This window comes from Heteronotia binoei, chromosome 9 (genome assembly GCF_032191835.1).
Source record: "Heteronotia binoei isolate CCM8104 ecotype False Entrance Well chromosome 9, APGP_CSIRO_Hbin_v1, whole genome shotgun sequence".
NCBI classification, from domain to species: domain Eukaryota; kingdom Metazoa; phylum Chordata; class Lepidosauria; order Squamata; family Gekkonidae; genus Heteronotia; species Heteronotia binoei.
Window position 1 is genome coordinate 93,049,054 of NC_083231.1, and position 12,746 is coordinate 93,061,799.

General features: G+C 43.1%; 1 protein-coding gene across 6 annotated transcripts in view; it reads left to right on the plus strand.

The window, feature by feature from the left end:
• Nucleotides 1-12,746, plus strand: part of LOC132577312 (alcohol dehydrogenase 1-like) — a 105,896-nt gene that overhangs the window by 21,160 nt on the left and 71,990 nt on the right. Inside the window, exon 1 of one of the 6 annotated variants that reach the window (XM_060247035.1) lies at nucleotides 8,567-8,698. The exons of the other annotated variants lie outside the window; for them this stretch is intronic. Within the exon in view, the coding sequence (XP_060103018.1) occupies nucleotides 8,681-8,698 (18 nt within the window). The 5' untranslated portion in view covers nucleotides 8,567-8,680. Of the gene's footprint in view, nucleotides 1-8,566; nucleotides 8,699-12,746 lie in introns of those variants that run through there. 6 annotated transcript variants of the gene reach the window in all.

Here is a 12,746-nt window from a genome sequence, read left to right on the forward strand (position 1 = left end):
AAAGGCTGCAGCTATTATACCAACTAAAGTTAGGAAAGGGTTTTGTGTGTCATAGAAGAGATCTAAGCCTCTATCTGGAAACCTAATTTTAGTAGCACTGCTCAGATCCCAATCAGCTTCTTTAAGAGAATGCAACCCCATGCAGGAAAGGCTGACCCCATAATCCTCCATTAACCGTGTTACTGACCACTTCAGTCCTGCCTCGATTGAACTGGTCCTCATCTAATTTATAACTGCCTCCAGATACTTATTCAGGACTTCTGCTGCTTTACTTAGCACAGGAGAAAAGGAGAAATAGAGCTGGGTGTCATCACCATAGTAATGACTCTGTGCAACAGATTTCTGGATGAACTCTCTCAGTAGTTTCACATAGATGTTAAACAGCTTAACCCTGCACCACCTTCTGGTACCAATTTGACTAACTATACAGGAACCAGCAGAGCAGAGTGCCCTCTTTCCCCCACCTTAGGTAGTCAAATCAGGAGAATGCTATGACTGATAACACAAAATGTTGTTGAGAAGCAAAGCAGTAGCAACAGCATCCCAGTGCCCTCTCTCTCTACTGGCAAACATTGCCAGATAGGGTAAATGAGTCAGTTCCTTAATTGTTTCCCTCATTTGTGGAAACAAAGAGATAACTTGAATGTTGTGTGTTATGTCTCTTCCACTGGGACAAATAGCAGCTCTAGGGAATCATTTGATATCTGAAAAACAGTATAGAGGAGAATGAAACGTCCCATCTCTTCCTGCCATGGAAAGGTGGGGGAGAAATATAAGATATGTAGTTTAATCCTAATAATTTTCTCTCTGACACCTTAAACCTCGCATCAGTAAAGTTTCAGACAGACAGATGTGCCAGAGAGAGGTGGGACATTATCTGTTTGCAGAAAATGGCACTGCAGGCAAGATGGAAAATGCTGCTGATAAGGCAAAGTTAACGAATGGTGGAGCACTGTTTTAATACAATGTATGTGTAACTTTGTTCTTCTGACACAACTAAAACATCAGCTTTCATAGTTAAGGTTTAACTATTATAAGGCTCTGCTTACCCTGACTTATAGTAGAAGGAGTAAAAATAGTAGAAGGAGTAAAAATATATCCATCCTGGAAGGAAAATAGCTGAATTAGGAGGTGGTTTTTTTTTCTTTTCTTTTGTGGACATAGTTGTGCTGCTGGTTTTGTTGAGTTTTTGATCTCCACTTGCGGAGAGGGTGGGATAAAAGTCTAATGTAAATAAAAAATGTCTTTCCAGGAAGTGGTACAAGGAAAGCAGCACAATATATTGATCCCTTTCTAAACTGAAGTCTTTTTTACTCTAAAATCTCTGCTGAAAGGAAAGACCACTGCGGTCAAATGCTGCTAGAGCTGCCATGTACCTCAGCCTGATTGTTTGATCTTCAGCAAACCCCTGTGGACAATGGTTCTTCTCTTTTCCATATTGTTCCCAATGGCCCAGGTTAATGGCAGCATCCCTGTGATTACTGGGAATGAGACCCTCACTTGTAGAGTCATCAGCTCAACAGAGTGAGAACACCGCATTGAACACAAAAACTGATTAGGGATCAGAGTAGTTTATTTAGAAACTAATAATACTGCATAGGCAAAGAGAGAAAGAGAGAGCTAAGTGTGCCAATTTCGTGACAGATGGGAGGGAGGGATGTGTGGCTTAAAGCTGCTGCATTTCATAACTCCTATTTGTGCTTCACATTATTGTACAAGATGAAACATGAAATAGTTTTCCAACTTTAAAGATCTGCATGGCCTCCAGATGAAAATGAGACTCATATAGCATGTGACCAGCTACACCCTGCTAAGCCCACTTATAGAAGGGTGTAACTCTGCCTAGGACTAGTGAGGACTTGTGCAGCTAACGGCTTGTGGGTAAATCCCTGCTCCCCAATGAAAATAGCAACATAAGAACCTTCCCAGATCAGACCAATGAGCCATTGTAGTTTAGTATTTGCTTCCCCTTCATGGCCATAGGGTACTTAGGGAAGTCCACAAGAGGACATGAAGGCAACTGCCCTACTTCATTACAGTCCATCAGGTCCTGACAACAAGGCTGTGATCACACACACTAAATAATGCACTTTCAATCCACTTTCAATGCACTTTCCAACTGGATTTCACTGTGGGAACTGGCAAAACTCAGTTAGAAAGTGCACTGAAAGTGGGTCGAAAGTGCATTATTTACCACCGGCCATCGAAATAGAGGGGCACCAAAGAAGAGGTACAAGGACTCCTTGAAGAAATCCCTTGGTACCTGTTGCATTAACCATCACCAGTGGTCTGACCTAGCCTCAGATCGCAAAGCATGGAGGCACACCATCCACCAGGCTGTCTCTTCCTTTGAGAACGCACGCATAGCTGGTCTTGAGGACAAAAGGAGATCGAGGAAGAATCGTACTGCTACAGCACCAACCCCAAATCAGACTTTTCCCTGCAGCCACTGTGGCCAGAACTGCCTGTCCCGCATTGGTCTTGTCAGCCATCAGCGAGCCTGCAACAGACGTGGACTACTGTACCTTTCTTAAATCTTCATTCGCGAAGTCAAGCCGAGAGAGCGAGAGCGAGAGTGATCACAGCCCAAGGGAGGCTGTTCCAAGGTCTGCACCACATATAGACATATGCTGGGAGTTCCCAGTTCAAACTTAGATTCTCAGACATGTGGGGACCAGCTTGGATCAATATAAGGAGAGGAGGCTTAAGCTCCCCCTGTGGTGTTTTCCCAAGCTAAAATGGCCCTAGGGAGCAGCTATTACATCTCAACATAAAATGGCCCCAGGAAGGCATTTGATCAGGGGAACTTGTTTATATTATTTATTTGTTTAAAACATTTATTAGCCATCTTTCTGCCCTGTGGAACTGAAGGCAGCTTACGACATAAATAAAATAATCATAAAAAGCACAATTAAAACAATATAAAAATAAAATAACAATTATAAAACCCCATGAAAAGTCACAATTTAAAACTTCCAGTTAGGACTGCCATTAAATACAATCTAAATCAGTCAAATGCAGTCCTAAATAAAGCTGTCGTTAACTGCCTCCTGAAGATCAACAGTGAGGGGGCCAGGCTAGGGTTCCCGTCCTCCAGGAGGGGGCTGGACAGCTCCTGGGATCACAACTCATTTTCAGACATCAATCACTTAATTAATTAATTCTTTTAAATATTTATTCCACTCCTATAGAAGAAAATGGCTGCCGTGGAAGGTGGGACTAAATGGCATTAGACCCTACCAAGGTCCCTCCTCTCCTTAAACCCCGCCCTCCCAGTCTCTACTCTTAAATATCCTGGTGTCTCAAAACTCGGAGACGGCAACCATTGATCAGGCACATCTCCCTGGAAAGGTTGTTCCAAGATTGTGGGGCTGCCACTGAAAAGGCCCTTTCTCATGTACCTACCAAATGAGCTTCTTTGACTGATGGGACAGTCAAGGCCTCGGATTCAGTGGGAGCTAACAGGAGCACAGCTCCTGAGCCTGTCAGTAACTGTGTAGCTTTGAAGTTACTGCATCTTAGATCATCTACTGTCATCTACTGTCAGAGTGATGAGGTCATGTGACTGTGATCACAGGACAGGCTGATGCAATGCCCGATAATTGCCTGTAGTCACAGTGAGTCAGCATATTTGCTGATTGGTGGGCTGAGCTATAAAAAGTGCTAACTAGCAAGGTTACTTTCTCTCTTTGTATTGATGATTGTCTGGCGTAGCACTTTGGAGCTCTGGATTGTAATTATACTGCACTTATCTGTAAATATTTGTAAATACACTGATAGTTTTAGTAGAACCAGTGTGAAGTCTCTTCTTATCTGCGTTACCATTTTTATCAGCCTAATAGCACGCCACTCTGCTAACATGCACTGTCCGTCAGAGCCTTTCTGAGAGTTCCACCTCCTCCTTCCCACCTTGTCCATTGAATAGTAGGTGCAGCTGCATAACAATCCCTGGATGAGCTCCACTACCTATTTTTCTATAAAACGATCCCTGGGACAGTCACACATATTGTGTGGCTCTCAAAGTCAAGAGGGCTTCTCTTCCTGAGATCTTAATTCACAGACAGGAACATATGGGAGAAGATGGTCCTTCAGAACCTCTGTCCCGTCAGCATTAAGTTTCTGTGTATCCCATTAGTATATTCATTCTAACCCACCTGGAACACCTGCACTAGGCTATTATAGGCTTAATGCACTAGCTGCACAACTGAATGTGGATGTCAAATTCTGAATTCCACTGAAGGCAACCAATGGCATGTTTGGTTTAGTTGCAGACTTCAAAAGTCAATGCAATTTAATGTTTAATCAAGGTTTATGTTTGTCGAAGATACGAAAGCTGTACTGATGAATTTTTAGCAGGATGACAGTGCAACGTGTTGGACAACCCCTTTCTTAACCCAGTATCTCCCTGTTCTTAATGCAGTGCCTGTGAAAGGGTTCCAGAACAAAACACCTGAGGAAATAGGGCTCCTTTCTGGGTGCTCTAAGCCATCAAAATTAGACAAAATATTGGTATCTTGATGCTGCTCACGACAAAATAAAATTCTGCTATTCCTTGAAGCATCTTATCGTATGCACATCAACAGCATGTTAAACATTCAAGAGATAACCAGAATCTGACTGTGACTTTTTAATATCCATCCTTAGCATTTGCACTGGCAATCCATGTGAGGTGGTTGTGTACACTTTTGTCCACTGGCTGGGATTTCCCGCATGTTTTCCCCGCTGTGTCATTGCAATGCCTTTATTTCAAAAATCAGTAATTGCTACTGCATTTGGAACCTTGATTGGCTGGAAAGGTGACATTAAAATATTTTAAATAAATAAATTAAATAAATAAATATAAAATTATTAAAAAAATCTATCAGCACAATCTACTACCTTCTCTGAATTCCCATCATTCACTTAAAAAAAAGAAGTAAATCTCTAGCTCTTTTCATGCAGACAAAACTCCACAGAGAAAGGGCTACAACTTTTCAAAAAGTGAAAGCTGCGAATGCAGAGAGACTAAATTCTAATCTACTGCAGCTAAATCCCAGTGGTTTAGTGGTTAAGAATGGAAGAGAGCTAGAACTGGATTTTATTCTCCATTCCTCCCCATCAAGTCTGCTGGGGGACCCTGGGCCAGTCACAGTTCTCTCAGAGCTCTGTCAGCCACACCTACCTCATCAGGTGCCTGTTGTGGGGGAGAGGCAGTGGTGATTGTAATCCACTTTGAGACTCCTTAAGGTAGAGAAGAGCAGGGTATAAAAGCCAGTTCTTCTTCTTCTGTTGCTCTATAGCTTAATAGCAATTACCAATTACTTTTTTAAGTGGCAGGAAAAATGGTACCTGCAAGGGATTGGCAAAAGGACAGTAGGGCTGATGTGAGCATGGTTTTTGAAAATGCAAACCTCACCATCAAAATGACTTGCTAACATGTTTGTACTGTGTTCTTTCCAGGGAAGATCATACCATGTCAGGTTTCAGAGAGAACAAACTGTACCTTAAGGGACATTCAAGGCTATAAAACTAATAAACATATGAAGCTGCCTTATACTGAATCAGACCCTTGGTCCATCAAAGTCAGTATTGTCTACTCAGACTGGCAGCGGCTCTCCAGGGTCTCAAGCTGAGGTTTTTCACACCTATTTGCCTGGACACTTTTTTGGAGATGCCAGGGATTGAACCTGGGACCTTCTGCTTCCCAAGCAGATGCTCTACCACTGAGCCACCGTCCCTCCCTAATAATAATAAATATATTAATGATAAAAACCATAGCAATAGGGGGAAAAACCCCATCCAACTAACTGCCAGAATACAAAACAGCAACAGCACAAAAGAAAACATATTATTACCATGCTTTGCAGTTCTTCTATGCTGGATTTTCTTATTTTTATTTTGCTGCTGGCTTACAGCTAATTTAATTTTATGGGTTTTAAAATAATGCTATAGTTTTATTCAAAAAATTTTTTTTTAAAATGTTAGCCTCCATCAATATTTTAAAAGCGGTACCGATTCCTTAAATAAACAAACATACAGTGCCATCCTAAGCAGAGTAACATGCTTCTAATGGACTTAGACTTCAGTAGACTTAGAATGGTGTGACTCTGCTTAGGATGGCAAAGATAGGCACTAAAGAATTAGACTCAGCCTAGCCCCCAAACAATGACAAAATAAAGATCTGGGGAGCATCCAACAACAAGTAGTTTTCTTGGATAATAAGTTCTATGTTTGTAAAGGTTTGCCATTTCCCTAATGGGGAACTTCTCCCACCAGCTTCCATTGTTTGATGATATTCCAGTGGGCAGCAGAAAGGGGTGGTGGGGGGGAATGCTTTAAAAATCATTGTTGGGTGACAGTGTGACATTACTCCTAAGAATACCCAGAAATGATGTCATGCCTCTCTAGGAATAGCTGGAAACTCAGTCTTTTTATTATAGAGTTTCCAGTGATTCCTACAGAGGCATGTCATCACATCCAGATTTTCCCTAGAAGAGATGTCACTCAACAGCACCCCTGCACGTCCCTGCACCCTGGTCTCCCATCATGTGCCACTAGCTGCAGCTGGCAATCCCAGGGTGTATTCACACACACTAAATAACTTGCATTGCAACTGGATTTTTACCATGTAATAATAGCAAAATCCACTTGCAGTCACCATGTGAAAGCAGCCCTAGTAAGAACTCTCTCTGTGTGGGACTAGAAACTGGTACATTGGAAAGGCCCTTAGATCAAAGGGATGATGCCTTTCACGGGATCAAAACTAATAAATTAAATTAGCATACAGAAAAGAGTTTTGAAATTAAATTTTGTTCATCAGATTTATTTCACAGAGCCAAATGCCATTCTGGTTTGTAACCTGTCTAATCTCCTTAGAATGAAGGGTCGGATCACTGTGAACTTGCACAACATTGCCAGTTAAGTGTCAAAGAGCTTTAACTCTGAGACAATCTACACTTTGTCCAATTAGTGTAGTAGATTCTGGACTGCACCACTTCTGACTCCACTTGAGGCTGGCAATCTCCAGCTGGGGCCTCAAATTCTCTCGAAATTACAACTGATCTCTTCTCCTGAAGGAAAACAGCAGCTTCAGAGAGCGGGCTCTTCAGCATCACTTCCCCACTGATTTCTTTCGCCTCCCCAGACTCTGTCACCTCCAGGCATCACTCCCAAATCTAGTTTCCCAATCTAGATCTGGCAAACTAGACTGCCAGGGAGATCACATCTTTGAATGCTTCCTCAGATTTCTGCCCCCCCGCCCCCAGCTATATTAATAAATGAGCATACTGAGGGGTTTTTTTGTCGCAGGAACTCCTTTGCATAGTAGGCCACACACACCCTGATGTAGCCAATCCTCCTGGAGTTACAGTAGGCCCTGTACTAAGAGCCCTGTAAACTTTTGAAGGATTGGCTATATCAGGGGTGTGTGGCCTAACATGCAAAGGAGTTCCTGCGACAAAAAAAGCCCTGAGCATATCAGGAGGAGAGATAATTATCTATGTCACTTTCGTTTCCAAAATTATGTTAACATCCCATGAAGCCTAAATACTTTGTAACTTCCTCAGAACTAAAAAGAGCCTGTATAGCACAAAGGCTGGTTTTAAGGCTGCTTTCAATGTATAGATTATTTGTTGCTCACCATGGTTATTTCTTGTTGAGTTATGAAGATGCACACCTAAATCTAGTCACTTAACACCGGACCACTAAGGAATCCAGACCACCACTTGTCACCCCTGGGAACACAGGGGGCAGGGCAAGGGGCAGATGCAACCATAGAGTTTCCAGAGCATTGGCTGCCATTCTGACATCACATCCAGGTTTTAGTCTGGATGTGACATCAATGTATCCTGCAACTTAACCTCTGTTTCCACAGTTCTCTCATCAGCATGGGGGCAAGACTGGGTAGTAGCAGGAGAATGCTCAGCAGAAGCAAGTCAGTAGCATGCCTGATCATCGCTCATCTTTTGAGGAAAGTCTTCTGTATGATCCCTTTAAACATCAGAGAGACATGCAACATTATTTATTTATTTATTATTTATTTTGCCTGACTGGAGGGTGAAGGCTTTCTGGGCATCTATGGGCAGTCAGGTTTATTTCTGCTTCCCTAGATTTGACATGACAAATATTCGGATTTAATTGCCTCTCTACAATATGCACCTAATCCAGAAAGGTTCGTTTTTAATGTCAAAAACCTATTTAGAGAGCCTGCGTGGTATAGTGGTTAAGAGCAGTGGACTCTAATTTGGAGAACTGGGCTTGATTCCCCACTCCACATGCAGCCAACTGGGTGACTTTGCATTATTTACAGTTCTCTCAGGACTCTCTCAGCCCCACCTGCCTCACAGGGTGGGGAGAGGAGGGAAGGCAATTGTAAGCCGCTTTGAGACTCCTTTGGATAGAGAAAAGTGGGGTATAAAAACCAACTCTTCTTCTTCCCTCAGTGTTATTCAAAGCACACTGCACTACTCAGAAAAACTACTTAGTCAACCAACACAAATCCTTCAGCATTATAAAATTACTGGCACACACTGAGAGATAGCAGAGGAGTGGCTTAAGTTCATAGGGTGGAACTTAGGGAAGGGCATGCAAAGATAAGTCAAAGTGTATTGTTGCAACAGGAGCTTTCAAGAAGAACCTTTAGACATCAAGCCGTAAAGAAAGACCTACTGAAAGCCTGCTGAAACTACACAGATCTGTCACTATGAGCACTGCAGGGAAAGTAAGTGAAAAATCTCTTATTGAACCCAATTTGGGACACCTTACAAAAGGAAGACCAGGTGCAAATAGTCAAGGGTCTGTGCTGGCCCTGTGAGAATGTTAGTTCTCTTCTCTTTTTCAGGGCAAGTTGCAGTCAGCTATAGCTGCTTTCCCCCCCCTTTTTGCTGGCAAGTCACAGCTGATTTATGGCAACCCCATGGGTTTTCAAGGCAAAAGGCATTCAGAGGAGTTTGTCATTGCCTGCCTCTGCATCATGACCCCTAATATTTGTTAGAGAACTCTTATCTAAATACAGACCAGGGCCAACCCTGCTTAGTTTCCAAGCAATGTTCCCTCTCATCCCCACCCCCTCCTAGCAGAGCAGTTCCCATCCTGAGCAGAAGAGAACTGCTGCAGTCTTAAAATGGGCAATGGGCAGTGCAAGACCCTGCGTGGCTCCAGATTGCTGCTGAGCGAGGCTTCCTCTGTTAATAAGTGGCTGCTCATATGCAAAGCCTAGAGGGAACAGTGATCCAAGATCTCACAGGCTAGCCTCAGCTACCCAGATCAGGTCACAGTTCATACATAAAAGAGTAGGAAGCCAACAGCTGCTCCCAAAGGAACCAACCAGGGCTTGAGTCAGTGTCTACTTTTTATGGGGTTTGCTTTGTAGTTTACAGCTTTTAAAGTGTAAAGCATCCTGGGTAGCTTGACAGAAGGGTAGGATTCAAATGTGGCAAAAAGAGGATGAGCCAGTATTAGCATATTGTTTAGAGCAAGACTCCCCAAGCTTTTTCAGCCTGCGGGCACCTTTGGAATACTGACAGAGGTCGCCACAGGAGATGAAGCCAACCACAAAAACGTCAAGGAGTGAGTTTATGCATAATTCTGAGAGTAGCTTCTCAGCACTGCAGACGCAAGCACTGTGTAACAGGATGCCTTTAAAATTGTTCATGATGTTTAAAAAATCGTTTCTTGCATGCACACAAAATATACATATTGAGCCAGCTATGAAACCCTTACCTGGCAGTATCTGTCTTCATTTTGCAGGAAAAAAATGCTTTTTCTGGCTTTTTCTTTAGATGAGCCCAGACAGTTGTTTGTTTTGTTTATCTGCATTATAAACAGGGGTCGTTTTGTAGAAAAATAGGTGGTGGAGCTCATCCAGAGATTGTTATGCACCTGCACCTACTATGCAATGAACAAGGTAGGGAGGAAGAGAGGGAACCCTCAGAAAGGTTCAGGAGCTGTGCTCCTGTGAACTCCTGCTGTATTCAAGGCCTGATTGTAAACATATATTTGTGTTATGTTGAGGGGCATTTTGGAAGCTCACTGAGTGGCTCTGGGAACAGTCACTCTTTCATAAAATTAGGGTTCCTTGAGAAGTTCCTGTAAATTTGGGGATAGTGCCTGAGGAGAGCAGAGTTAGTAGAGAGGAGAAGCTCAGTAATGACTTCTCTCTAGAACTTTTCTCATATGGCATACCTCGGGGTCTGCCCTCTGAAGCTGCCATTTCATCCTTGCGAATTGCTCTCTTTCATCTGGAGATCGCTTCTAATTCCAGGAGAACTTCAGGCCCCACCTGGAAGTCAGTAACCCTACACAGGATTATTGTGAGGGGGAAATGGACAGGGAACACTATGTATACTGGCCTGAGCTCCTTGAAGGAAAGGCAGGATAAAAATGTACTAAAACATATATAAAATGGCCACGCAAATTTCAGAATACCAGATATAAAGCCAGGGAATTATAGGCCTCTCACAATGAAAGGCAGTAAACTGCCCATTCCAAAAACATCTGTGGTACTATGCCGGAATCCACCCATGATAATTTCACCACAAAATACCCAGGAATGACAATGCCACAGGTAACAAGTGAGCTTATCATGTAATTGCTGACTTGTTCTTACAATCCTTTGGCAAAGATTTTCCTTCTTCTGATTTCATAACATTTTACACAACATTTCAGAGCCACTATGTACTATTCTTGGTAGAATTCCAGCATTCATCATCGGAGGAATTCCTTATTTATTTGTGCAAATACCTCTTTCCCCAAGAAGGGGGTGGGAGCTCATTTGAAAGCTTTCATCTAGGGTTGCCAAATTCAATTGAAGAAATATCTGGGGACTTTGGGGGTGGAGCCAGGAGACATTAGGGATGGAGCCAAGATCAAGGCTGTGACAAGCATAATTGAACTCCAAAGGGAGTTCTGGCCATCACATTTAAAGGGACAGCACACCTTTTCAATTCCTTCCTTCCATAGGAAATAATGAAGGATAGGGGCATCTTCTTTTGGGGCTCATAGAATTGGACCCCCTGGTCCAATCTTTTTGAAACTTGGGTGGTATTTTGGGGAGAGGCACTAGCTGCTATACTGAAAATTTGGTGCATCTACCCCAAAAGATAGCCCCCCCAGAGCCCCAGATACCCACGGATCAATTCTCCATGATTTTCTATGAGAATAAATCTTCATAGGGAATAATAAGAGTTCCCAGCAGACATTTCCCTCCCCTCCCCCCACTTTCTGATGACCCTGAAGCAGGGGGAGGGTTTCCAAACCGGGGGATCCCCTGCCCCCACCTGGGAATTGGCAACCCTGCTTTCATGGCACCACATTTAAGAGAACAAATATTTTTAAAGCCAATATAATATCACTTGACAGAATAATTAATTAATTAATAATATCACTTGACACAGTATGAAGTCTGCAAATTTCACCAAGTTACAGGACTTCTGCAGGATCATTGCTTTTGTGGATAAATTTGCTTGTAAAATGATGTATGTTGTGAATCCTGCAGACAATCTGAATTATAGGACTTCACTAAAGCAAAGGATTATATATTCGCAAAGCAACAATACGGGAGGGAAACCACTGAGGAATCTCAGAAAGCAATTGTTTACTGTAAGAGACTAGGGTGCCAGTTTAGTTAAAATGAGGGTTGACAACCTCTGGGTGAGGTCTGGAGATTACAACTGATCTCCCCTTGAGAATATGGCGGCTTCAGAGGGCTGACTCTATTGCATTCTACCCTTCTGAGCTGCCTCTTCTCCCCAAACTCCGTTGTCCTCAAGCTCCACTCCAAAATCTCCATGGGCGTTTTCGCACTGACCTTCAAGTGGTGCGACCACCCTCCTCACGCCGGCGGATCTGCAGGGATTTTGCACCAGAAGCGCCGGCGCACCCAAAAGAGCCGGCGACTTCCGTCGCGAAACCAGCTCAAACGGAAACCGCCAAGAAGCAGGAAAACGTTTGAGCTGGTTTCGCGACGGAAGTCGCCGGCTCTTTTGGGTGCGCCGGCGCTTCTGGTACGAAATCCCTGCAGATCCGCCGGCGTGAGGAGGGTGGTCGCACCACTTGAAGGTGAGTGCGAAAACGCCAGTTCCCACACAGAGCTGGCAACCCCAGTTGAAGCGTTTTACTGATAACAATCACAAATTTACACATTCTAGGATGTAGGGGAAAAAACTTCAAAAATGGCTTTAAAGGATTGGGGACCCCTGATCTTAAGCCACCTCAATAGCTCTAACCTCAGTGTGACAAATACTTTCCTGTTTTAGTTTTGGCCCATAATATATTTAGAGCAATTCTATGGTAAAGCAACACACCTCCTTTGTCAGCAGAACTAGTATCTGCTTTAAAAGCAGAGATTGCAGGTAACCATAGGCCCAAAGACCAATCCAGAAAGAAAAGCCAAGTCATTTATTAGGACCAACCAAAATAACATGGAACCATATGCAAGCATTTAAATTGTTTTCATCAGGCTGGATGTTAAAAACAAAGGCAAAAAGTGGGGATAGAAAAAAAGATGTTCCAGCCCAGGCCCTAACTTGAATAATATGTGCTTTATCCGCTTGTTGTCTTATGTAGCATGCTCTGCAGGTTTGAACAGATTAGGCAGAGTTGGCATCAAGCTGTGCCTTTAGCCTACAGGGAAGGAAAAAAAGAAAAATGCCAGCCTCCAATGGAAAATCTAAAAATCAGAAGCTGATCAACTGTTCAAACAGAGCATACAACTCTCCTCAAAGGCTGAGAGCAGAAGGAAATGTGGTATTAACAAAACTGGCAATTAC